At 34.6% G+C, this 26,869-nt stretch overlaps 2 protein-coding genes across 2 annotated transcripts; one reads left to right on the top strand and one right to left on the bottom strand.

The window, feature by feature from the left end:
• The first annotated feature begins 4,797 nt into the window (after positions 1–4,797).
• Positions 4,798–12,898, top strand: LOC121871915 (V-type proton ATPase subunit G-like). The gene is made up of 4 exons (XM_042374515.1): positions 4,798–4,922; positions 7,039–7,139; positions 10,599–10,697; positions 12,360–12,898. The coding sequence occupies exons 1-4, from the start codon at positions 4,841–4,843 to the stop codon at positions 12,432–12,434; spliced, it is 357 nt and encodes a 118-aa protein (XP_042230449.1). The 5' UTR covers positions 4,798–4,840; the 3' UTR covers positions 12,435–12,898.
• A 2,873-nt stretch (positions 12,899–15,771) lies between these two features.
• LOC121871913 (LETM1 domain-containing protein 1-like) lies at positions 15,772–26,281 on the bottom strand. The gene is made up of 7 exons (XM_042374513.1): positions 26,189–26,281; positions 23,495–24,142; positions 22,874–23,044; positions 22,328–22,441; positions 21,276–21,450; positions 20,282–20,425; positions 15,772–18,618 (listed from the first exon to the last, which is right to left on the bottom strand). The coding sequence occupies exons 1-7, from the start codon at positions 26,239–26,241 to the stop codon at positions 18,442–18,444; spliced, it is 1,482 nt and encodes a 493-aa protein (XP_042230447.1). The 5' UTR covers positions 26,242–26,281; the 3' UTR covers positions 15,772–18,441.
• Positions 26,282–26,869: the final 588 nt, after the last annotated feature.

The raw sequence follows: 26,869 nt of genomic DNA, 5'->3' as shown, positions 1-26,869 counted from the left end.
TTATTATGTCAACAACAGGCGTGAACTTACATACACAATTAAAAAAGTACACCACTTGGTGGAAGCCTAGTTCCTGTTTCCTTTTCTATACTATAGAGAAGGAATGGTTCTGATGATCAGAAAGCAGCTATTGCTCCTAAACACCCGTAGTAAATTGGATATGACATAAAATAAAATAAAATAATTTGTAATAAACAGATGACGCTATTTAATGAAGGCTCCTGAAATGAAAAACTGAACTACACAATGGTTGGTCAGGTCGAGACAAGGGGTAATGGCGCGAAAAAGGTTAAAAATCAGAGTGAATTATAATTTCGATATTTATGTTGCTGGAAATGTTTTTTTTAAATTATATTATAAGCTTATGAACAGTACAAGCCAGTAACTCACCTTATATAAAGTGGCGGCAATGGATGAGTTTCGATGCCAAATTCCCAGGTCTCTGTTAATATCCACTTTAAGCGCCTTTCCGATGTCTTTTTTTTAATGAAGTTTACAGTATAAGATGTCCACCATATGCTGTATCTGCACGCCTGACAGCTCCTCTCCCTCATCCTCAAATCAGTTCCTTTTTTTTACAAAGATCTCATGGTTGACCTTGCTCTTTACTTCTGTCACGGTGTCAAGGCAGCCGATAAATTGGTCAATGTTAAAACAGCATCATGTACGGAGCCCACGAACCCATTTTTTTCAGGCGACAGAAATCTAAGCTAATATACCTAGCCTTCATGTCTTAACCTATATAACCTAATTTAATCAACCTAGTTTAAATTATTATAAGATCTATTGCAACCACCAAAGGTTCATTAGGTTAGGTTCAAGTCTTAGTGTATCTGTGAACAAACATGCTTAGGTAAAATAAGGTCATGGTAGGTTAGGGTAGGTGAGTTAAATCAAGAACTACTGTATAAACTAGTATATGATCCTTGAGTTAAATTGGGGTCAGTTATGTTAGCTTAGGCTAGATTAAGTTAATTATGTTTGTATTCTTAGTTGTGTTGTCACTGATCAAAATAATGATGCGAATTCTCAAAGTGAGAAATATAACTTCACGACTTTGGATAAGCTAATGAATTGATGAATCAAGAAGGAAAAAAGAACTGTTTGTGTTGGAAGAAGGGACAAGGCTTCAGCCTGACCACTGCATTATCTGATCACTTGTTATACTTACTTACTAGCCACTAACCACTATCATTCCACTATACGGCTGCTTATCATCCACAAACTCACTATCAGTCGATTACCCTCACATGATGCTGACATCACAAGAAACCTGGTCCCATTTTGGTGTATATATATATATATATATATATATATATATATATATATATATATATATATATATATATATATATATATATATATATATATATATATACACGGGATTAGCCCGCCAGGGCACAGGTTAATGACCCACATCAGGGCCTGGGGCGAAAATATAATAATTAGAGTAATAATAAATGAAAAATAATACAAATAAAAAAATAATAAAAATATAAAAATATTAAATAAAAATGTAATAATAATAATAATAATAATAATAATAATAATAAAGGACCATAAATAAAAAAAATAAAAAATGAATAGTGAGAAACGATATATGTATGTTGAGTAATCAAAGTAAGAGAAACAATAAAATTGAAACCCTGCAACCTGGGACTTAGTAAAAAAAAAATTATGCCATATGGCAGCAGGGTCTACCATTAGACAACACATTATGCTTCCAATATCTTCCCAGTCGGTAGTACCTCCCTGTTTGATAGCTATCTACTACCTACCTACCTACCTACCGTATAGAGACAAGGTACCCTCTTACGTATAAGCTGGTCCCGTTCAATGTTGTCAAATGCAAAGACAACACAGGTACAGTCTCGTTCAAGTTTCTTCGAGCACTGCTGGAGACAGCCGGCAACTCAAGGCTGTTTATTTACTATAGTACGTAGTAAAATTATGAATAAATGTAAAAGTGATCGGTGATTGGTTACTTAGTTCCCCGTTGCTTAATTTAATGGTTAGGCTTTGTTGTTTCGTAATATATTATATTACGCACTGTAGTAAACAAACGGCCTTGAGTTGCCAGCTGTCTCCAGCAGTGTTTGAAGAATCTTGAACGAGACTGTACGTACTGTACTTCCAGGGGAACAAAAGCGTCTGGTTGGCTGTCTCACCAGCCAATAAGAAAGGAATTTAGTCAACACAAACATGGCGGAAGCAAGGTTAAAATTATAATTTGTGACAAGAAAAATAGAAACTTAGATATAATCAACTGAGCCTGCCATAGTCAGAAGATCAGGTCACACTCAGGGTTCTTGTCTCCTAAAAATGTGACTTGGGGCATGCACTTGGGTGGAGAGTGAACCTGTAACAAGCCTGGTAAGTTTGACCAAGACAGTGGTTCCTCTCTATACAGGTGTTATACAGCCTGCGGCAGTGCCGGATTTAGGTATAAGCTAGATAAGATATAGCTAAGGGCCTCTCCGAATTCATATTTGTAAAAATAAATAAGTAATACATGGTAAACAGAAAAACAAATGAATAAATAATGCTATACTCGGTATGTACTAAACTAAAGATAGCCTATATATATATATATATATATATATATATATATATATATATATATATATATATATATATATATATATATATATATATAATTTTTTTTTTATTAATGATACATATAACAGCATTTGTCAAGTTGGTACTATCAGATAATTTTGTATGATACCAGAAAACTAAGAGTTTCTTAAGTAATTTTTAGACAAAATCATTTATGTCATCACATGATAAACTGCAAAGCTTATCATTTCCAATGCACATAATACCTAATGCTGTCAGTTTTCCTTGCAACATAGTGGATCGTAGTCCATTCTTAATGGTTTTCAGTCTTGAGAATGATCTTTCCCCTGAAGCAGGATAATACTGTATATCCTGCTGTATTCATAAAAACTTCCTTGTCGCACGTATAATTTAGTTACTTTATCCTTGGAAAAAAAAAGTATTCCAAGTGGTAGTGGCCTGGTGGGCCTGGGTGCCTCCCAAAATGACATAGATTAGGGCCTCAACATGGCTTAATCTAACCTAACCTGACGAAACCCAACACAACCTACCCCTAACACAGTTAACCTTAACCCAACTAAATAATGTCTATAGTCTGAAAATTAGATTAAGTTTGGAGTCTAAATGAGGGTTGAGTTTAACACTGTTTACGCTATAAAAAACTGCATTTGCCGAGTAGATACAACACTCACTTCCTATCCTAGGTTCATATACTGTAGCTGTGACTCGGTACCTACTTCTACAGCTGGGAGGCCGTCAAGTGTATTGCCGATCATACTGCATCGTTATGTACTGAAAAAAAGAGGCTTACAGCCTGCATTGTGCTGTATCCTACAGGTAGCTGTCTCTAATGGATCATACAGCCTACGTATAGAAGATATACATATGGGTAGAATATTTAGTTGTAAGATGTAAGTGAGGAAGTTTGGTAGAGTGGCCGATTAGTTATTTACACTTGAATATACGTTCTTAGGGGAAATATTCTAAACCACCAATATATATATATATATATATATATATATATATATATATATATATATATATATATATATATATATATATATATATATATATATATATATATAATCTAATACTGGCCCGTACTTGTTAGATGAATTATACACTGATAGTATACACTTTTATATCATTACCTGCACATTAGCACCAGATTAGCAGCAGTAGTTGAAGTAGATCAAAGTTTTCAATACTATTGATGGTATCTATGAAAATACTCGTATCTACACTTATATAATACTGCTAGTTTTAAGTAATTTTCATGGCACTTTATGTTAAAACTTGCACTCAGTAATTTTAAATATAAATTACCACATCATCTATACACAGTATACTGTATACATGCGTTGTCTACAGTATGTGCATGCTGGAGTGTAGAATTTAATTGCATATATACATGATTAATACATTTAAACGAATTACGATTTTACTGAATAAATATCAACCTAACTATCAAAATAGCTCAGTATAGGACCATCTTTCTCGTCACATGACACTTGAGGACGGCGCTCCCACCTCGTGATGCTGGTTAATTCTCTCTAGCTTTCAGTTACGTTGTGTAAGACTAATTAAGAATTTTTCTTCAAGATTTTTCCAATAAATGAAGCAATTCATTTAGTACGATACAATAGTAAGATATAATATGACAGAAAATAGATCTTTTAAAGTAAACATCTTCGATCCCTGGTGGATCTCTGCCAATATTTACCAGCGTCTTAGATTAACGATGAATTAAATATAATTTTTATATTTTATATAAAACCATACATAGGTGGTTGAAGAATTAGATATATTAATAACATTTTAGGTTATGGAATGGAACCAAATATAAGGTCTTCGCTTCTCGTTTTCAATCATATGATTGTCAGAACTCATCTTTTGATGTCCCTCTATCTATTCAGGAGTGAGTTTCATCATTATTTTTATTAGTAAGATCTGGAAAACAGGTCATATATTTTCATTTAAAATGTGATTGAGATGCTAAATATCTTACATAAAATAAATTTTAACTTATGTATTCTGATAGACAATATATTTTAGAGGAACCATTTTATTAACATTTATATAAATATCCATTAGCAGTAAAATTTCTCATAATTTTTTATAAAATAATATTATGTTATATTTATAAACTAAAATGTTGTATAATATTTACATAATCAGAATATTAAAGTGAAAAAATATATCTACTCTTCATTCCTGACTACTGGCGGGTGGGAGCAGAGGTGACTGTTGCCATCAAGCTGCTCTTCCCACATTCATCGTCATGGCCAGCCAGAGTCAGGGTGTACAGCAGCTCTTAGCCGCCGAGAAGAAGGCAGCCGAGAGGGTCGCAGAAGCCAGGAAACGTAAGTAAATACAAAGTAAAGTTAATTGGTGAGAGAGACCAGTAATGTCTGGGTTGATTTTATTAGGAGTATTGATTACCTCTGGTCAGTCGACATTCTCTGGACCTGACGAATATTTGTTGGAAGATACAAGTTATGAACTGTCTATAGAAATAATGGTCATTATTAAAAACACGCCAGCAAGAGTTTCAAAACCATATATTATGAAACTAGCCAAACCTAACTTAACTCGACCAAAACTACCACAGGGTTGTCGTCTGCATTAAAATACTGTACTGTAATGGTTTAGTGGTTGTCTCTTTGGATTATTAGGGTTATAGTTCAAACCACATGTACGCCTTAACTACCTACTGTACGACATTTCACCATAGAATGAAAGTGCTTCCCTACCTCACGAAATTGACAAAAAATGCATCACCAATTCTGCAGGTGCACTTCCTACCTTCAACCCAGCCATGACACCCTCTCACTTCCCTGAAGGCTGGAAGGTACCTCTCATAGTTTTCTTTACTTAACCAAACCAACATGTAACCTAACTTAACCAATTTAGCCAAACCTAGCCATGGAGCCCAGGAACTATAACCTAACCAGGGAGGAGGTTCGCCCCCGACCCCTCTTAAGATTCCCCAGTTGACTGAAACTAAAATAATACCGAAGATAAATCTTGTTATTTTACCTTAGGTTAGGTTTTTAGGTTTATTTAAAATAGGTCCAGGATATAGATACGACAGCCGTATTCAAAATGTAGATGTCTATTGGTATGACAGCCTAATACAATGACCTTTTTGATTAACCTAACCATTAATACAGTCAATACGGCTGCCATACCTATATCCACTATGTTTAATATTATAAAATACACCACAGTAGCAGCCGGTACCTCTGTTCGCTGAATGCTTCCTATATTTTTAGATAAATTTTTTCAGGTTTGGTGAAGATGGTCAATAATTTTTGTTAAATCACATATGTAGCAGTATCTGGTAAGCTGTTCCTCTAATGGTATAATTGGCACCTGAATCTGTATTTAATTGAAAGTTCACCACATTTAAGGAGTAGTGTTGTGTTCCAGCTCTTCTGTCAATTTGTCCGAACAATTTGACATTGTGTATAACGAGAAGTTCAAATTTTCTTATTTGAACATTGTCTTCTATGTGCTGTCACTCTGAGATGAAAATAATGTGATGCTGGCTGATGGCACTGTGTGTTACCTTAACCCAGAAGAAATTATAAAATTAATATCCTGCAAAATGGAATGACCTTGATCTTTTCATTGGTTTTCATGAGGTAGGAGAGCATATACAGTACTGTGAAATCTCCATATAAGGGACTTCTGTCTCCGTATAATCTGCCAGATGGGGGGCTTCACAGCTAGCGGGCCCTCGATATAAAGGACTTTCATCTCTATAGTTCATTAGATGGAGGTTTCACATCTACAATTCTACAGGCCCTCAATATAATGGACTTTCCTCTCCATATAGTTTGTTAAATAGCTCCACTGTACTGGTACAGTATATTTTCTGGTGAAATGTATTACAGTAGGTGGTTAAGGTGCAAAACTTGTCTGAACATAAGATTGGAGGAAATTAGAACATCAGAATAGCGGAAACTGCAGCCGGCCTATTGGCCTATACTGGGCAGTCCCATTTATACCCAACCCCTATCGCTCATATGTCCATCCAACCCATGTTTGAAGCTATCCAGCATATGGGACTACGGTATTTGCCCATACCAGGCAGCCCTGTTTACACCCAACCTATATCACTCATACATCTGTCCAACTACTGTACTGTATATACAGTATTTCTGTATTTTCTAAGAATCTAATGCAGATTAGGAATCCCTGCTTATTTTTTGTGATTAAACACCCTAATGCTACTTTGGTGGTTTAGGTTATGTACAGTATTCTGCAAGGTGTTTATTTATCAAGTGAATGTTTTTATATTTTATGGAGAAACTTCTCACGATGGAACAGTCATAAGGTACAGTACTGTATAATGATGTTTTCTTATCAATATTGATCTACAAAAGTTTAACTTTACTCAAAAAGTTTTGATTGTACTTAGGTGCTAAACTGATTTATTATTTGTGAAATAATAGATATATTGCTTACACTCAGGTAAGGCACGACGTCTCAAGCAGGCCAAGGATGAGGCTCAGGCAGAGATCGAAAAATTCAGACAAGAGAGAGACCGACAGTTTAAAGAATATGAAACAAAGGTAAGTACAAGTGTGTTGATGTGCTGTTTTAAGTGTGTATATATATATATATATATATATATATATATATATATATATATATATATATATATATATATATATATATATATATATATATATATATATATATATATATATATATATATATATATATATTGTGATACTAGATGTCAGTGTGGGACTTGGAAGATGTCTTTTCCAGCAGCCAAAGCGTAAAATAAAATTTCTACTCACCTCTTAGGTGTCTGAACAAGCAACTTGCTGACATTTCAGCATGGGAAATACTGTAAAAACTTTCATACCTTATGAAAATTTTATAAGAAACAATTGTGTGTAATGCTGTACTGTATCTTATGCTTTTTTTTCTTGAATTTACTGGCATGATGCCATGGTCTGTGCCATGCTCATTTGGTTGACAGGAATAGTTCCTTTTGTAAAAAGGATTATTTTTTTAGAAATTAGAAGATACAGTAACTAGTATTTTAGTAATTTGAGATGGCAGAGCTTAACGAGAAAAGTTTTAAGCAAGAATGAAAGATCAAAAGATAATGGTAAAGTAATATCAAACATGTGCTGTGGAGATTATACTGTACTGCACTTATCACAGAATAGGCATTGTGAAAACTGGCTAGTGGAAAAGGGTGAAGAATATGGGTTAAGAGCTAATGCTGTAAAAAGACAAAAATAATGATTGTTCCAAATTAGAAATAAATCGTCAGACGTATCTGGTTACTACACTGTGTATGCCGTGATGTCACATTGGGCCTCATTGAGGGAACACAGTGTTGACTCAGCTGGCGACATAGTAACAGCAGCCCACTGCTTCCACAGATATAAACCCATGCTCTTATTTTTTATTATTTTATAGTTTTAAATTTTCTTTATTTCCAAGTCATCTTAGAATACTGAAATTGTTTTTCAAAAATTTTTGTTATGGGGAGTTCTATTATTACTTATAATGGCTATTTTACTTGCTATTCTTCCCTCAGTCTCAGATACTGAGTACTGTAGTTAAGCAATAAGTTGACTGTCATAAACCACTTGTAAAAATAATGAGGGTGAGAGTGGGTTGCCAGCCTCCTGACAACCATTGGAATTGTTAAAAAATGCCCCACGAGGCCACAAACCCAACGTTAACATTCCCAACCATCAAATGTGCACAAAGTTATGATTTTGCACATACATATACAGCACATACAGGTTATTAGTAAAATAACTAATGAAATAACTGGGAGAAAATGAAAAGCCTGGGACCACAACAATTTGTGGCAAGGTGAGGTGGGAAACTGAATGACTGCACCAAAACAATGATACGAGACCACTATCAGAGACATTCCCTTCATCTAGCTGAAGTCTCCGCTAGATGTAGAAGCAAATACCAGCACAAATTTGTTCCACTAAATTGAACTTCCACGAAAAGAAATTCCGTGAAAAGGAATGATTGCTGTACTAAGATTGGCGAAAACTTCAAGAGAAATACTTGAAATGGCAGATAAAGGCAGAAATGTGAATGAGCAAAGTTAAGAGTTGAAGGGCAGGGACTAGGATGGATGAATTATATTAAAAACTGGGTTCCCGAAGAGATTCAAAATCTAAAGAGTATTGATAAAAACAGCCTGAAGATGTTTAGAATGGAGGAATGTGGTCACCATCCCTCAGATGTGAGGATGGCACTTTTGATTGATTGATTGAATTTGTTTCTGTGGATAAACTTATGTACACCCTTTTTAATATACAGTACACTTTGTTGATATACGAGTCAAATGGTGGTTTTAATAGTGATCACATGTCTGCTAATTGTTCCAGGTCTCATGACAGGGAACTGTAGAATTCATGCTTTTGTTTTTATAGCCGTAAACAGTCTTAACTAAATAGGTGTGGGCCTTCACTAAACTTGTATGTCGATATATCACATTATCTCTGATTAGTTAAATAAGTAGTGTAGCCCTTTGGACTTTGATGTGTTGTTGGCCATTGGACTTTGATTTGATGCAGCAAGCAACTTTCCCACTTCTAGGGTCAACCTTTAATCAATTAGGGTTGTGCATAAGTGATGGAGTCCAATAGTTATCACATGGTTGTTTATCAGTCTCACAATACTGTAGGTCTGCCAACTCTAAATCTTGATAAAGGTGACATAACATCCTACTAGTGATATAACTGTTCATGTTTTATGTATGTACAGAATTATCATGCTCCTTGGAGGATCACATAGTAGCCACTTTGCCCATTCATCCATCACACTTTTAGGTATTAAAATTTTTTGAAATATTTTCTTGTCAACATAAGCATTCACAACTATAATCCAGTCTGAACAAAATTTCAATGTAAAATGGTCTTGATTGGAGTTCAACTTGCAACTACACTATAAGATTTTATTCCAAGTAATATCATTGTGTGAGGGATATCTCAATAAGACAATATGCCATGAACAACTCTCAGGTCTCTTATCAAGGAGGTGAAACGCATTTTGGGTTGAATTTCAGTGTAGGTATTTTCTTGTGTTTGGAGACATTGCACGTTTTTGTAAATTTCGTGTTTATATTCATTATAATAGTCCTGAGAAAATTCTAAATTTCAGTTTAGACCAAAACTGCTCTTAACTTGGTTTTCTGTATGTTTTGTATTGTGGTATTGTCGTAAACATTTTAAATTTGAAGTACAATTCGAAAGCAGTGCTAATTATATCATACTACAAGTGAAACAACAAGGCTCCACTTTATATTGGCATCAAAATGTTGGGTTTTATTGCATCTGGTAACTAAGGAATACACTCACTCAAAAAGCATTGTTGGCAATACTGTACAGGTATTAATATAAATGTTTTGTTTGTGATATACTTTTCTGTAGTGATGGAGGAGCCACCTGTGTGGTTTGTATTTTTTTTTACTTAAATCTGGTTAACACTGCAGATGATGGTAAAATTTTGCTTGGTTCTTTCTGGTTTACATTGTCAACTTTGATGATGCTGGATGAAAACACGAGTTGCATGGGGATGGATACTGCCCGAGAAGTCATAATTGACTGATGTCTATAGGATTTCTTCCAAACATCACCCATCCAAAATTTTTTATTTTGGTAAATAAAATTCCTGGGCACAGTTACCTATTGGACAACAGTAATGTAAAACTGAGTTGCCTGGAAGGAGTGTTTTATGGTTGTCTCGGGCCGCCACATAGTTAGCTGTGATTATGAGTCACTGTAGTACAACATGGTGATTGTTAGATCTAACCTAACATAACTTCACCTAAATGAGTGTGGAAATACTGTACTGTACTTTAGGGCTTCACTGAATATTATGAAACCTTGTTATTTACCAGCTTGCAAATACAGTACTACTGTATAGTGAAGTTCTGCTTTGAGTTCACCCACTAAACCACACGAGACAGGATTATATTTCCTAAGTAAGAAATTATCAAACATTCACCATTCTATTTTGGACTCCTGTGTATATTTTAGCACCTTGGGTCTCAAGATGACATCGCTCTTAAGATCAAGAAGGATACTGTCGAGAAGATTACCGCCATGAACAAGCAGGTGGCGGCCAACAAGGATAAGGTAAGACTTCCACTGTGAACTATTTTTTAAACTATTGTAGGAAGAACTGTACAATAAAAAGGTAACAGAGAACATTATGTAGTGGTATGGTGAGTTAGACATTGCTTTTGTGGTTAGCCTTTCAGAGGGAACTTTCCCAGGGAGTAAAGTGATGCTGAAAATTTTTACCGGTTACTGTATTGTGATTTGTAGTACAGTATTTTGATATGAATTCCATTTGAAAATTTTTTGATCCAAAATATGCAGGCTGACCATTACATTGCATTAGATGTAAGGGGTTACTGTACATTTAGTATTTTAGAAATATCTCTTCGTATCTAAGTTAAGGCACCAACTTTATAATTCAGTACAATACAGTACTGTCATTACAGGTATATTGGAAATTATCGGTACTCTTCTTGTACTTTCTATTAAAATCTTTACTTGCAGTAATGAAAAAAATTCACTGTACTGTACAGTATTACCTCTATACCGAAATACACTATATACTGTACTAAACCCTTTTCAACGATGTATTCAAATATAATACTGTCATTATAAAATTAAAAAAATAGACTGCTATACTCTCTTAGTTAATGCACGGAGAAGCAATTTTTTTTTTCAATCACTGGTACTGTATTAAGATCAAGGAATTGTTATTTTTGCATTGATTTCATGCAAGGTTAATAGATAATAAAAAACTATAGAATGATGATTTTTTTTTTACTTCTAATGTGAAGCAAAAATCCAGAAATGTCTCCCCGCTTCCTAGCTCAAAAATTTTTCCAGGCTGAAACTACAGGCTATATAATATTAGATGTGGAGAATTACAAGGCTTGAATATCCACTAAACATCCACATCATCTTCACTACACACCCACACAATCTTCACAACAGATCCACATGATCTCCATTACACATTCACCTTCTCTCACATTACACAACCTGTAATGCACGTGTTTCAGTTCTTGGTTTAAACAACTGAAATAGGCGTAACTAGATAAAGATGCCAGATGCGCTATTGATAAACTACCCACTGACTCGGCACATACTTTCACCTCCCACAGAGCATAAACATAATGTTCTTTGTTTTTCTTATTTTATAGTCTTATATGATATTTTCTTTATTTCAAGATCACATTAGTGATGAAATTATTTCTCCACAAAGCTTTTTTTTTTACATGTTACAATAGCAACATGTGAAGCCATCTCACAGGACATAGCTGACTGGTGACGTGCTTTATGTTTTGAGCGGTGCACTGTTCTGATTGACTGAAATAAAAACAAACACCAATGGTGATGCATTTTTGATGGATTCCATTACCTTTATTTGTTTATTTTTTCAAACTTAAGTTGGACTAGGACTCGTTCTCATATTTGAGATACCGTACAGATAATGTAGTATAATGATTTTGTCTTTTGATACCAAACTGTAGACAAGTTGTTTGTATGAATGACTTAAGTTCATGTTTATATAGTAAATATAGTAAAGCACAGTATTTATTAGGTTCACTTGTGACAATTTCATGGTAATGGTTATATCATGACTAGAACTTTTCATTATTAATGACATATGAACTTATAAGATATGTAATAAAAACTGCATAATAAACAAATGTTATATTTTAATTTCACAAGTACAGTACAGTATATGTATGTAGGACTAATGTGTTCTTATTGCAGGTGATCGTTCGTATCATGCAGCTGGTGAAAGAAATTAAGCCAGAGCTACATATTAATGCCAAGAAAGAAATGTAAGCAGCTGTAGCATCTTCCTTCTGGCTGTTTGTAAATTTGTGAATGTTATACTTCAAGTGATGTAAAATATACATAGATATACAATATATATGTGTATATACATATATACTGGATATCTATATTTGTGTGTGTCTGTGTAGAGAGAACTTGATCCATTCCGCTAGGTGTTAACAATCTGGTGTCTTGGTGAGACTAGATGTACTGTGTCTGTTTTTAATTTGAAATGTCGTGAAAGAATAACACATGACAAAATTATTTGAATTTAAAGTATGTTTGGTGGGGTATATTATTCTTTAGAATTTAAATTTTATTAAAACAAATAGCACAAGATAGCTGAAGGGTTTTAGATGTTATTTAAACAGTTAAGTACATTATTGTTTTTATGGATTATGTATATTAACATCGTTGCTCTGGTATTATGGTATTTAAGTTTATTATGTACATTAAACATGATGGAATTTTGAGATGGTAATATTCTTTTCCTCTCCAACTTTGTCAGAAATATTGATTAAATGGAAGCCTGTGCAATGTTAACTTATTATCGTCTGTTTTGGTTGACTGTTGAAGTAGCCAGTTATGTGAACATAGAACACATTAAAGGCGATCTTGATCCACCCACTGGGACAGTAGGAGTCTTGACCTTCTTTTGTCAAAAACAGGATCATTGTTAAAATTTACTACAAAACAGATTTCATTTCTATTTAACCCAAGTAGAGTCCTACTGTATATGAACTCGGATACATGCTGTGCGTGTGTTTTAATGAATTAAAAGTGGTGATTTTGGCAGCCATTTTTGTTGTCTTAGGGATGCAGGGTAGTGGTGGCACCATTACAGAAGGGATCTTGTAGAGTTGGCTTGATTTGTTCATTCATCTGCTGTCTTTTCTGAACATTGTGGATGGAATTCATTCAAAGAAGATTTTTAAATTGTCCTGCGTTTCTTAACACACTTGTGTACCGTACCGCCCTATTTATAATAAGTACCCCTATAGCGCACAGGCTGGTTGTGATTTTCTTGATTGTCTATCACATGAAACGAGAAAAAATTTTTTTGACTGAAGTCAAATATTAGAATTTGAAATACACTGGACCCCACATTACAGAATGGATGTGTTCTTGAAAAAGTTGCTGTATTGTGAATATCCAATACACATCTTCCACTTTTGTGAGTGATTAAGTATAGAGGCTTTCTCCAAAACCACCTCTCTTCATCTATAAAGGTACATAAATTTTTGGAACTGAACTTGAATGTGTGTTGATTTTCTGTGATCAGAAGTTATCCAATGGTATCAGAAATTACTCTACAGTGATTTCTTCCATTTCCTACAATGTACAGTCTCCCCAAAAAATATTGGCACCATGGGCCTGATGTACAATATTTGGAAATGATCATAACACGTGCACAGCAGTCTTGGTGTGGTTGGTATTTGATTGTGAGTTGCACTTTTTTTTTTTTTGCACCTGATAATCACCATGATATCTGCAGTATACCACCTATTCTCTACATAATGTAATGAATTGTGAGACCATATGCAAAACCAATAACGTTACGAATAATCCTACTGATTTATGCACCTTAGATACAGTACTACAGTACTGTATTTCAACCCCAGGGGATGGGTTGCCAAGTAGGAATATAACATTACTATGTTTTCATGAACCGAATTTACAATGGAATCACTTCAAATGAAATATTTAACGCTGATCTGATATTACTTTCATTTGCAAATACAGTGACCCCTCCGTTAACGAACTCAATCCGTTCCAGAAGGTTGTTCGTTAACCGAAACCATTGTTTCAATGGGTTTTTGGGTAATTGGTTCCAGCTCACCGAAAATTTCCTAAATTCAACAAAAATGGTAGAAAAGTTCACTTTGAGGTGTGTATGTAGAAGGCTCCTGGATGATGATGATGGGATATAGAATGGGGGTGGAGGAGAAGGAAGAGAAGGCATTGGGGTGGAAGAGAAGTCACCCCATGGCGCCATTTCGCCCATAAAATTTTAGCTCTCTTGGTGTAATTCAAGATTATTTTCTTTAAATGAACACTGCACTGCATTATATATTGTCAATATGTAAAATATATTTCAAAATGACCAATAATTTGCTTGGAAACACAGAAAAAAAGCGTTTAGTTGAAGAGAGTCTCAAGCAAGATGTTACCTCCAGTGAAAACAGAGAGACTAACTCCTGTTTGCTGTGTTAAGAGGCTGGATGCCGCGCATTAAACTAGTCACTTTACCTTCAATTATGTTCAATAATTGTTAAAATGACTAAAAAATTGAATATTAAACTTTTAAAATTATTGAATAGTATAAACTTCTTGATATTTACTAAAATAGTAAGGAATTTAAGCCCTAGAACCGATTAATGTATTGGCGGACTGATACTAAAGCTGGTTGCCCGGTCAGTGCAAGCGAAAACATGTTGAGGTCGGTTCGTAAGAACTTCGTTAACCGAATTTTTTTTCGTTAACCGAATTGAAGATCCTTATGGAAGGCAGTTCGTTAATCGAAATTACGTTAACCGAGGTGTTCGTTAAACGAGGGGTCACTGTACTGTATAATAATTACAGGTGTACAGTATATGATGCCATGTCCAATTACAATGACATTATAATTTACTGCATTTTAATATTTCTACCACAATTGATGATGTAACAATTATGAATATAACGTATTATCTCCTGATTTGTGCTGGAACGGAATATTATCTGATACACACTGAGACAATGTCTGTGCAAGCTGGTCATGGATTTCCAGTGGAAAACACCCACTATTTGACTGCCGTTGATATATTTTCGCTACATTAATATCATCATATTCTACTAAAGATGGAGCTCAGTGATTCACAATAATTATAACAAATGCCATAAATAATAACTGGCAACCTCAGACTCTAGGAAGGCAGGCCTACCAACATAATGCTGGAATCACAATTAGTGATCGGAAATATTTGTCTATTGTGACAAGTGTATCGATGAGAAAAGGGGCCGATACTTTTGGGGGTTAGTGTACTTGTGTGAAAGTTTTCACCTGTACTTGACATGGTGGTGCCAAGGCAGAACATTATCTGTGGCGTCTTGTTGCAATTCAACCTACGTATTAGTGGTCCTAAAGCAAGCCTCAATTGTCTTTTATTTTAGTATATTTGTATTCACTTTGAGTAATGATATACTACTGTACTCGTAGAGTGAATAAATACGACATGAAAGCCTTGCAAAATGTTGAATTGCAAGTTTCAGTTTTCATAGTGACCAAGTTAAGGTTGTTGAAGGAGCACCAAAATCAAGAAAGGTTCAGAAGATACAAGGAACTTTTTCCAGAATTAATCAAAAGTTTGTTATTTTTTGCTTTTATTGAATTATGACATGGCTCAGAGATGAGTAAATTCCTTAAAAAGAACACGAGATATTAACTGAGTGAATAATATTTTGTCTCCAATGCTGCTTCCCTGATATCACATACTGTACTATACAGAGACAGATGGGTATTCATCAGTGGAATGATGACAACTGACTGGCAGTCGCTGACCATTGAATGATAAGTTACAAAAATTTGGCACGTGGGAGGTAGAATTTAATGTGAAATAAATTTTTGCATAAATTAAAATTTTTCACTCCTATGTGCCACATTGTTTTACTTACTCACTTCTCAATGGTTAGCGAATTGGTCCATTAAGAACTGTCATTCTGCCAGTGGACACCGATTATGTACAGTATGTACAGTATATGACAGGCTGCTAATGTAATTTTACTGCTTGATATTGTTGGCAAACAAAATCTGAAGGACACTACAAGTCCTAACTAAAAAACGAAAAAATAATAAATTACAGCACACAATCATCATCAAGTTAAAACTTTACAAAATACTTGTTCTTGCTCTAGTAAAAGACATAATTGGTAAGTCATGCATGTTATCACAGCCAAATTCACATCAGGTTTGCTTAAACATTACACATGTATTAAAAAAGGAATTATTTTTTGCTTTGAGGCTGTGTATATAATTTTATTGGAAGGCTCTGTACAATGTCTCACTTAATATTGTATCTAATGATGTTACCAAATGTTGAATATTTCTTTTGAGGCCAACTAAAGCAAATTTTTCTTTAATTTAATAATTAAGTATGAAATACTTAATCACTGATACAGCCACAACAGACATCACTGAGCACCGAGTACAGTACTGTATACAGTACGGTACATGTATTATACTGTACCGTGGCTAAGGTCTACCAACCTGTTCATCATAACACTCCACCTGCGTACGCTCTATAGGTTTGTGCAGTCTCCCTAATTATATCTCAAGTCATCTTTGCATGAAGTTTAAGATTTTGGTGATGCTGTGATGAAAACTTTGGTGTTAAACCCTTTTGTGATGATTGCTGCACTTTATAATTTTATCCAAATTAGGGAATCCTCCAGCAGCCAAAGGGTTAAAAAGGGATGACATAAGTGACACAGCAGAGCATCTGGCCTTGGATTTTGCGTTTTGTGTACCTTATCAGCTCAATAATATCAAGTACTGTTTGGGGCCAAAATATTTTTATAATAATAAAAAAATAAAATCTTTGATGTATTATTAATTTTTATTATGCTTGTATGTATGAGTAATAATATAATTATTCAAGAAGAAGGAGGATGATATTCAACCAACTTTGCTTTAAATCACATGTAAAATCACTCAAATGTTTAAATAATAAGTTTATATGGTACCGTACTGTACTATTATAAGTAAAGTGTATGTGTCATGAGGAATAAATCACTGTACAGAACTTTGTACACAGACTCTTCCACACTATGAAGGATATAATGACTAGTTATAACAAATACAAGAAAACAAGTGGATTTTATGAGTCATCACAACTTCTATTACTGCAATGCTCAAAACATCAACAAGTTTTCTCCTTTGCACCAGATGGCATGCCTCCATCTTTTCCTTGTATGAAATCTATTGATTAAAGTAATGGACAAAAATTAAGCACTTTGACCAGTGAAAAGCATTAAATTCTTTGAAAATATATATCAGGGCAAATATATCAAATACTTAATTATGTTGAAGCAGTATGTTGATACTCTGCATCTACACACAAACAGTAAAATTGCTTTTCAGACTGAATTTATACATCAGTCTATGTAGATTCAATGTGGTCCCCTTCACACTAATATATGTATTTACCCAGATTCTGATCAAATTTCTTGTTCATGTGCACACCACCTATATCAGTTCTTCCAAATTGCCTTTCATTCTTCATTTTAATCCACTTTTATTTAGTTAGTTGAAGCAGTAATCTTTTACATACCAGTACTTTCTCTGTTATATAATCCACCTAAACCCTTTTGATTCTGTTGGCAGCTTTTTCTATAGTATAATAATAATTTATCTCCTTTTTATTTCCTGTTCTCATTCTATGTACTGTACTGTAAGTACAGTACTTGTATGAATCCTCCACATATACTTGTTAGTTCCTTCCTGCACTCTTCTAACACCTCTTCTATTGTCACATATCACATTATGGTTCTTTAACTATATCAGTCAAATTTACTGGCACATTAATTGCATGAGAACTTTTAAAACTATAAATTCTAAACATAAACATTGATCTTTGAATAGCAGAAAAACCTCAATCTGAAATGTTTTACCACTACTGTATTAATCATACTGATATAAGTACACATTTTGATCACTATCAGCTCAGTACTGAAAAAGTGACAAATATACAGAGTATATGACAATAAATGATACCTTCACATATAAAATATTAATCATAGTGTAAATGTGATCTGGTAAATTAAAGGGCTTTCAAAACTGAGTATAATAGTGAATACTTTTACCCTACCCAACTTATCACTGATATTGAGTGAAAAGTGAGATATTTGCCTCCAGACTCCCATTATTTTTGAGATATTTGCCTCCAGACTCCCATTATTTTTTAAGAGTATACAGTACTTCCAGATTATTACAAAGTATCGTACCTCCTGAGATGAATTTTTTTTGAAAGCCCCGACATTAGTAAATCAAAACAATATTAGTAGGTTGGTTGTAAGCCAGCAGGATGGGTAGGTGAAGGAGTAGAGAATAAGTTGAAGCATCGATTTCCCGAGACACACTGAGCCAACTTTCTAGGAACTCTATCATGGCCGCTGTGCTCATACTGGTCGGGTTTAAACCTCGAAGAAATAAACACTGCAAAGATAAACATTTCAATTTAAATAAACCTTAAACATTTGCAGTGTTTAATCATAATACCTGAATTTTTTGCAATGTTTAACTATAATATATCTTTTATACTGATTCCTTGTACCCGTAATGACAAAATCTGTTTGCATTGTTTAACTATACAAACTATGAATTATCTTGCAGTATATAATTATGCAAAATACAATCAATGGTTATAGCATCACCTACAGTATATTCTGAACTGTTGAAAACTAGCATATTTCATCTACCGGTAACTGAATTTTTTTTGCTTTGGAAATTAAAAATTTCTTATAAAACAGACAAATGAAAAACGTTTACATTTCTTCATATTGATGCTTATACAGTGCATGTTTTGATGCAGGATAGGGTTAGCTTTGCTTGAGTTAGGTTAGGGGAGGTCCTTCCAGCTTTCCTGTCCCTTGCATTGTCCTGCTTCAACCAAACTTCTCTCATACCACACCTGGTAATTATACTTTATATTGCAAATCACCTTCCCTGGGGCCATTTATTCCACCTTCGTCTTTATCTTACTGATATACTGTACTTTTTGTTGCATCCCCCCTTATACAGTACCAACATTATCTTGGAATATATCACTTTCCTCTCCTAAAAAGATTCATTATTATTATTATTATTATTATTATTTTTTTTTTAATATCCACCTCAGTATATTCATCACAACATATACTGTACTGTCTTGCCTGCTGCTTCTCCTTCACTGCCCAACATTCAGAACCACACAACATGGTTTGACCTTTTCACTCTTCATTATGACTTACTCTTCAGTCACTGGTATTCTCTGCACATCATACAGGACTTCACATTCCCTTTTGCACAACACACAATACTCCACACAACACATTATCCATCTTCACCCTTCTATTATAATCCTCCGAAACATTTCCATCTCCATTTAATATACATTACTGTAGTTCACAGGCACCCAAATTTTAGGGTTCTAAGTGGCTCTTCGCCATTCTGCTGAACATATGACACTCCGAGTCAAAAAACCTTGAGCAATGTCCTACTGCAGCTCATATTGAGTTCATTTCCTTATACGGTTTTAACCATTCCATCAATTTGTTGACTAAATAATCTAAATCAAACAATTATGAGAGAAATCATGGACAAGCAGCAGATGTTGGTGCTTCAATCTGTACCAAAAATTCTCACATCATTTTGTCATCTGCTTTTTTCCAAATTCGTGAATGCTGTATTCTTTAGTTTAATGATCTTATCCAAAAAATTGTTGCATAATACATAAGAGCAAATACTGTACCTATTATGTGACAATTAATGCCTTTCATTAATTCCCAATGACCTTCACAATCTTTCAGCTTTGTTTAAATTTCCTTTTTAAAAATGTCTATCAGATCCATTTGATTAATTACCATATTGTCTTAATGAATGCCAGCAATATCTGGATGGGTCAGTACAGGGTTATATCAGGTTAATCTAGCAGGGATAGCATGTAATGGAGATAGGATCCTGACCCAACTAATTGTCTTACATAACATGAAGATATATGAAATATCTATTCTTTATGCCCCAAACACAAATGATTTGATGCAAAATTAAAAGAACAATACTTTTTATAGCATCATGGTAACTTAGTACTGTATATAAAAAAAGAACAAAAACTACTTACTGATTTCAACTGATCATGGTTCATTGAGTCAATCCCTTCCCTAGATATTGCAGCATCCATAGAGTGTAGGATGCGTGCTTGGTCCTCCAGCCGATGGCGACGTCTACCCAACACTGATCGCCCATGAAGCCGTAACAATCCATTCTGTGATATATTAAGGTTGACTATAATATCCCACAATGGCCCTCCTTGACTGTTTACCTGATACTATTTATTCATCCTTGAAGCTCTCTCCCACTACTCACAGGTCCCCACGTTTTTAGAAGTTTGGTTCACACAGATTTAATTTCATCTCAGTTACTTGGTCAACTGTTAAAATTTTCATATCACTTGGTGTCATGTAGGCAACTTTGTGGTGATATTTTGATTTTATAAGATACAGTAGTGATCCTCCCAATTGATCTCAAGGTTCGGTAATACCAAATAGGGGTCACGACAATTTGATTAAAAATGGAACAGTCAACTCCATATTGGGACAAGGGGGAGTAAGCCAGGTAATTTTTTGTCCCTCCCCTTTAAACCAAATACTGTACTTGTGTCAAACTATTTCTAAGTACAGTAGGGTAATAAACCATGTGTGGAAGATGACACAAGCCTAACTAACATAATATGACAAACCTAGGTTTTCATTACAATGGGTTTCTGTACCTGATGTCATCTTTCATAATTAGTTTATTTTTCTACTGTCCCCTACCTGTTCCTGTAATAAGAAAGAACGTTTAGTTGTTCTGTATTTTTTTTTACTAATGTTTTATATTAGGTCAGTGCAAGTGTCTTTTACTATTATAGTATGTTCTATTATAGGATTTTTTCTGTTGGCTTCTTCCTGAATTACCTAACTATTCTACATTTTTTTGTTTGTTACAATTCAAATACTCAAACACACACATACTCTGTACTGTATATTAAGTAGAGTACCTGTACAGTACTATATATAAATACCCCACTGTTCTCGCTTGATGTCCAGGATTTAAAAAAAAAAAGTCTTTCTTACCACGTGGGTTGACCACATGCGATTAATGTGAAAAGGATCTCCTCGAAACAGCGGTAGAAGACTGATTATTTCCTTAGTAGTTGGGTGGATGCCTGAGCCAAGTTTATAGAACACAGTCTTGCATTTTTCTTGTTGCTGCTCATCAGAGATGGTGTAAAGAGCTGCCTGTAGAGATCTGTCAAACCCAAGATGATTATTGTACTGTATACAGTATATGAAAAAATAGGATATGATACACACTGCACTTAAGGGCTGGGGGGTAGAAACACGTGATGAGGCGTGTGAAGTCAAAGGGTGAGATCCCTACATTACAAAAACTGAGAAAGAAAACTGGTAGGCTTGCATGTGTGAGTGAAAGTTAAATGCCTATTGGTGACTTACGTGGCAATTCAAACAGTACTGTACACCGAAATTACAATACTGTACATCATATGATGTGAACCAAAGCCCTGTAAGCACATGTTATATGACATGAATCAAAGCCTTGGAGGTTTAAAAACTGAAAGTATACAAGATGATTGGACTTTTATTCTTATTTTTCATTGTAATGCATCTCCCATTGTATAAAGGAACTCAAATGAGTTCAAGATTTTCGGACCAATTAAATTTGTTTTCCAAAATCACAAAATCTCAGGAAATCTACCTCAACAAAAAAACTCAAATTAGCAAGGGTTCAGTTTAAACATAACTACACAACACTCATACTGCAGATGGTAAACAGCTCTTACAACTGGTACTGCTCATATTTGAAAACTACATACTGTACTGTACAGATAAATGAGGAAGATTAGGTAATGGGGGAAAACATCATGAACGTAGGTGAATGTTAGGATACGAGTGACACCTTCACCCAGTAATAAATTGATTCAAGTGGATAATGATGAGTTAGACCTTCAGCCAATACTGTAGTAGATTGATTCAAGTGGATGATGACAAAGTATTGAATAGTAAGAAAAAATTATTGGGATGACTGATAAAAGTTCTACATCAATTCCCTTGGACTTGAGTCAGTGACAGGGAAAAAACTGTCAAAAATCTACATTTATAGGTACCTGAAGACTGGACGAGCATTGAATAGCCTTTTCTTTAGAGCTAAAACAGCAAAATCATGCCGCTGCTGAATATCCCAAAAGTGGTGGCACAACAGGTAGCGAGGAAACCAGTATCTGTAAGACACCATGCCATAGTTGTATAGAACTGTAGTACCATAATTAAGTATATAAAATGTATCACAAAAGCTCTATGACCCAAACCCATCCTCCATGTGTCATTTACTATGTTAACTGCAGCTGAGAGGAGGGTGAGAGAAGTACCCTAACACCCAATTTGTTTACCAGAAATGTGAAGCCACATCACTGCATTGTAGATTCAATCCCTGGGTCAGATGTGCGAATCACAGTGACCCTAACAAACATGTCAGGTTTCCTCCTGTACTAACACTGGACAATGAAGCTCGTAACAAAGAACAGACCAACCGCCCAAACACCTAGTAAGCTGACAAGTGGTGAAAATGATATATCAAAATACATAAACAGTAAAATTTTATTAATTAAGGTTTGTTTAATTTGTGCTTTTATTATGGGTAGATAATGACTTACCCAATAGGAAAAGCAACATTCTGTCCAAAGGGTATTGAAGATAAGAGGAGTATTGGGAACACCCTGATCATATCTCCTGGCATTTGGTGATACAATTCCAGCTCTCGACGACTCAGTGTGCGTAGGGTACTGCCAGGTAGACTTATTTGTACGAAAACCATGATGAAGTCTCTGAAATCATATTGACCCCCATAAGTTCAGATCAGCTCAGTTCAGTTTTATTCAGCAAAATCATCAAGCAAGTTTACATTGATTCAGCATAGTATATACTGTATATAGACATTGCAGGTATACAATTTAGCATGTGAATAGACAATGCAGGTACACAATGTACTTCTTGTACATACACAGTGCAGTTGTACAAACAATGGTAAACATTAAGGCAATTCAACCAAGGATAGCCAACAAAGACATCAGATGCTTATTTCCCGTATGGTCCTTTAAGATGATGAAACTAAAGCATTGGTTCAGCAAAACACAAAAGCAACATTCAAAAAGTAAAAAAAAAAAAAATTAAATAAAAATTATAATTAAAAATCGACTGTTGCATTTAAAATGTTAAGCAATTATGGGTTCATAGTGGACATGATACGGATAATTTTTTTTGTAAAGTCCACTTACTTGAAATCAATAATAAAGTCTTTAAGGCCAACTGTAAAGATACGGAACATGTTGAAAGTGTCTGGCATTTCATTTTCTAGAGATTCTTGGAACTTCTTCAGATACCAGGAGTATCTTAAGAAGAGGTAACGCTGTACTCGAGATAGCAGGTTTTCCCTTCCAATGTTTTTTTTAATAATCTTCTCTGCAGGTTCTTCTGGTGACTGTATGGAGGAAGGGACTAAATTTGTGTCAGTAGAAGACATATCACTACTAGGGCCAGAAGATTTACCTCTGTCAGTTTCTTTATCTGTCACAACATTATCAATTTTACTTAACACTGTCTTTTCTTTTGGCAAAGGAATTTTGGCTTCTTTCTGAGCATTTAAGTTACTTTTCCAGTGAATGTTATATTTTGAACAAAGCATTGGGCTTAATTCTCTGCCAGCTATACTCATATGTGGCTGCCAAACACTACTAGTAACCGAGTCCTTTACCATTTTGCTGAAAAACTGGTTATTAGTGTGAATATGAATATGCTTTTTAGTCTTAATTCTTCTTGTGCTGTAAGATGTTGTCACTATTAGTGGGCCATAATGTGGAGTCTTCCAAAAAGGGTCATTCCATAAACACAGGCGATGCAGGCTGTCCAATCTCCTTGGAAAACACCTGAAAAGAAAAGAAAGAATCAGTTCAACTCTGACATTTCATTTCTTTTAAAGTTTTGACAGTAACTTAGTGATATGTTTGTTTTAATGTACAATACAGGAACTAAACCCACATCTCAAATTGTCCTGGAAACAATGCAAACAAGCTTGAAAATTAGGAACACTCACTTATTTCACCTGATGATGGAACACCAAATGTTAAATTGATGAAACCTAACATAACCAAACCTCCCTAAGTAATATTAGGATTTTAAATCATAAACTTTCATAGACGGGTTCTTCTTTCACACCGATAGCAGGGTATTATGATGATATGAGATATATTTCTCAGTGTTTTATTGGTTTTTATGCGGAATAACTCTCCTCTACTGTATATATTAGCCTTCTCAAATATTTCTCCTTAGTCTGTACTGTTTTGTGATAAAAGTACTGTATAGATAAGTTACGATCAATGTGTGTCTCACCATAGCGAGGAAGGTGTTTACTCATTATCATATTATTATTACCTGTTTGTCATGACAAAATATAGCTTCTACACTTAGAAACCTTCCATATCAGGATAGGTTAAAGAAACTTAACTTGCATTCCCTAGAAAGACGAAGAGTGCGGGGAGATATGATAGAAGTATTTAAGTGGGTGAAAGGAATCAATAAAGGTGATATAGATAAAGTTCTTATAATATCCGAGCAGGATAGGACTCGGAACAACGGATTTAAGTTGGATAAGTTTAGGTTTAGGAGGGAGATAGGAAGGAACTGGTTTACAATTAGGGTGGTGGACGAGTGGAACAAGCTTAACCTGGGGTTCTGTCCTCGGTAGGCCTAGCTTAAACTAACCTAAATGTTTCAGTAGTTTAAAACATTGGGGCCTGCCATGTCCGAAAGTAAAATACCTTAGATAGAAGTGGAAGGACCAGGGATACGTAAGAATTGGTTAGAATGATCGTCTTTCTCGCAAAACTCAGCAATAAACTTATAATAATTGCAGGAGCACAAATAACAACCAACCTCCACCATAGTCATTATAAGACTAGTCAAAGAAATTAAAATCGTACCCAGGCTGCTTCCTTTGAAAAAAATCAACTGTGATTGGTAAAAAAAAAAAAATTCGCGTGATGATATCGACGCATCATTCGTCATGACTAGATGATGTCAGTGAATAACATCTTTTCACAGATGAAGACTGAAAACTACGTAAATTCAATTGTCGCTATTATCCATTTGAGCCTGTTATATATGGGGTTCAAAATGCTCAGAATAGGTTGATCTGTTTCAGTAGTTTATAACTTTTGGGCAAGCTATGGCCTAAAGTAAAATAATTATACTGTACAGAGGATAGGGGGTTAATAAATAATTCTAATGGTAACTTCAAATTGATTTTTTCCAACGTTTTTCACATTGTCCTTCCATATGAAGTAGTATTAAGTAATTCCACAAGACATTAGTTACAATTAATAGTGATAACTTTGTTTAGTTAATGTGGATATTTATTGATACAAGATATCAAGGAGGCCCAGTTAAACAAGGATAATCCACAGTTTTATAATTATAAAAATGACGTGTAAATGATCTGAAATAGAGAAACTGGTCTGAATAACATCCTGAATGAGGTTCTCTTGCCAGGAAGTTGACCAGTACTGGACCTTAATATTTAAACATAGCCCCTGAATTTAACAGTTTTACAGGGTCCGACTAATTACCCAAATGTACCCAAATGTAGCCAAATATAGCCGCAATGAAGTCAAATAATGGTCCTAGATGAATAAATCGGACTGCCAATCACTTCTCGACTAGTATTTGGTGTCAGTCACAAAAAATTGGTAAACTTAATTTAATCTGAGTTAATAGATCAATTATATGTACCTAACCTAACCTAACCTAACACAACACAACTCAGATTAAATTAAGTTTTCCAATTTTTTGTGACTGTGACACCAAATACTAGTCGAGAAGTGATTGGCAGTCCGATTATTCATGTAGGACCATTATTTGACTTCATTGAGGCTACATTTGGGTAACAAGTCGGACCGTTTTTACATGATAGTTACCCATATTGACGGTGAAAGAGTCGAGGAAAAGAGGAAACATATCTAAATAACATCTCGTGTGGCACCCAGGAGCAGTCTGATGTACAGTGACTAATGTTAACGGACAATACCACGAACAGGAACACCATGAATTTTATTCTAGACTCATCTATATGAAATTCGTATGCATAGAAAACAGAGGTCCCTATTATTTAATTGCTGAGATGAAATGCGGGATATATTAATTAACATAATGGTACTGTTGATTTGTATATTTCTTTCGGATTTACTTTAATTCTTTATTATTTTCAAATGACTACAATAATCCAAATCTATTCTAAAGACACAATAAGAAATTTCATAGATTTAATAAGTAAAAACTTGGCTGATAGTTTTCTCAAGTATTCAATTTAGGTTAAAAATGACCACAGAATTTGGAAATATATATATACGAGTATTCATCAAGTTTCTCTCTGTTTACCCTTAGGCCCGTATTAGTGGTGTTTTATCAACATTAGTCATCTAGCCTCAATGTTGTTGTTAATCAGCTGATGCCCTACCTTGTGTTTACCTAACTTCGTACGGTGTTACTAAACTGGTTATTTTCTGTGTTTATTAAATAAATAAACCGTAACACACCCCACAAACTGAGGAAATGTAAAATTGGTTTTAATCTGGACATATTTATCGAATATTTCTCCC

Source organism: Homarus americanus, unplaced genomic scaffold (assembly GCF_018991925.1).
Source record: "Homarus americanus isolate GMGI-L3 unplaced genomic scaffold, GMGI_Hamer_2.0 scaffold34345, whole genome shotgun sequence".
Classification (NCBI taxonomy): Eukaryota; Metazoa; Arthropoda; class Malacostraca; order Decapoda; family Nephropidae; genus Homarus; species Homarus americanus.
The sequence above is the reverse complement of the archived record's forward strand: the minus strand, read 5'-3'. Positions and strand labels throughout refer to the sequence as shown.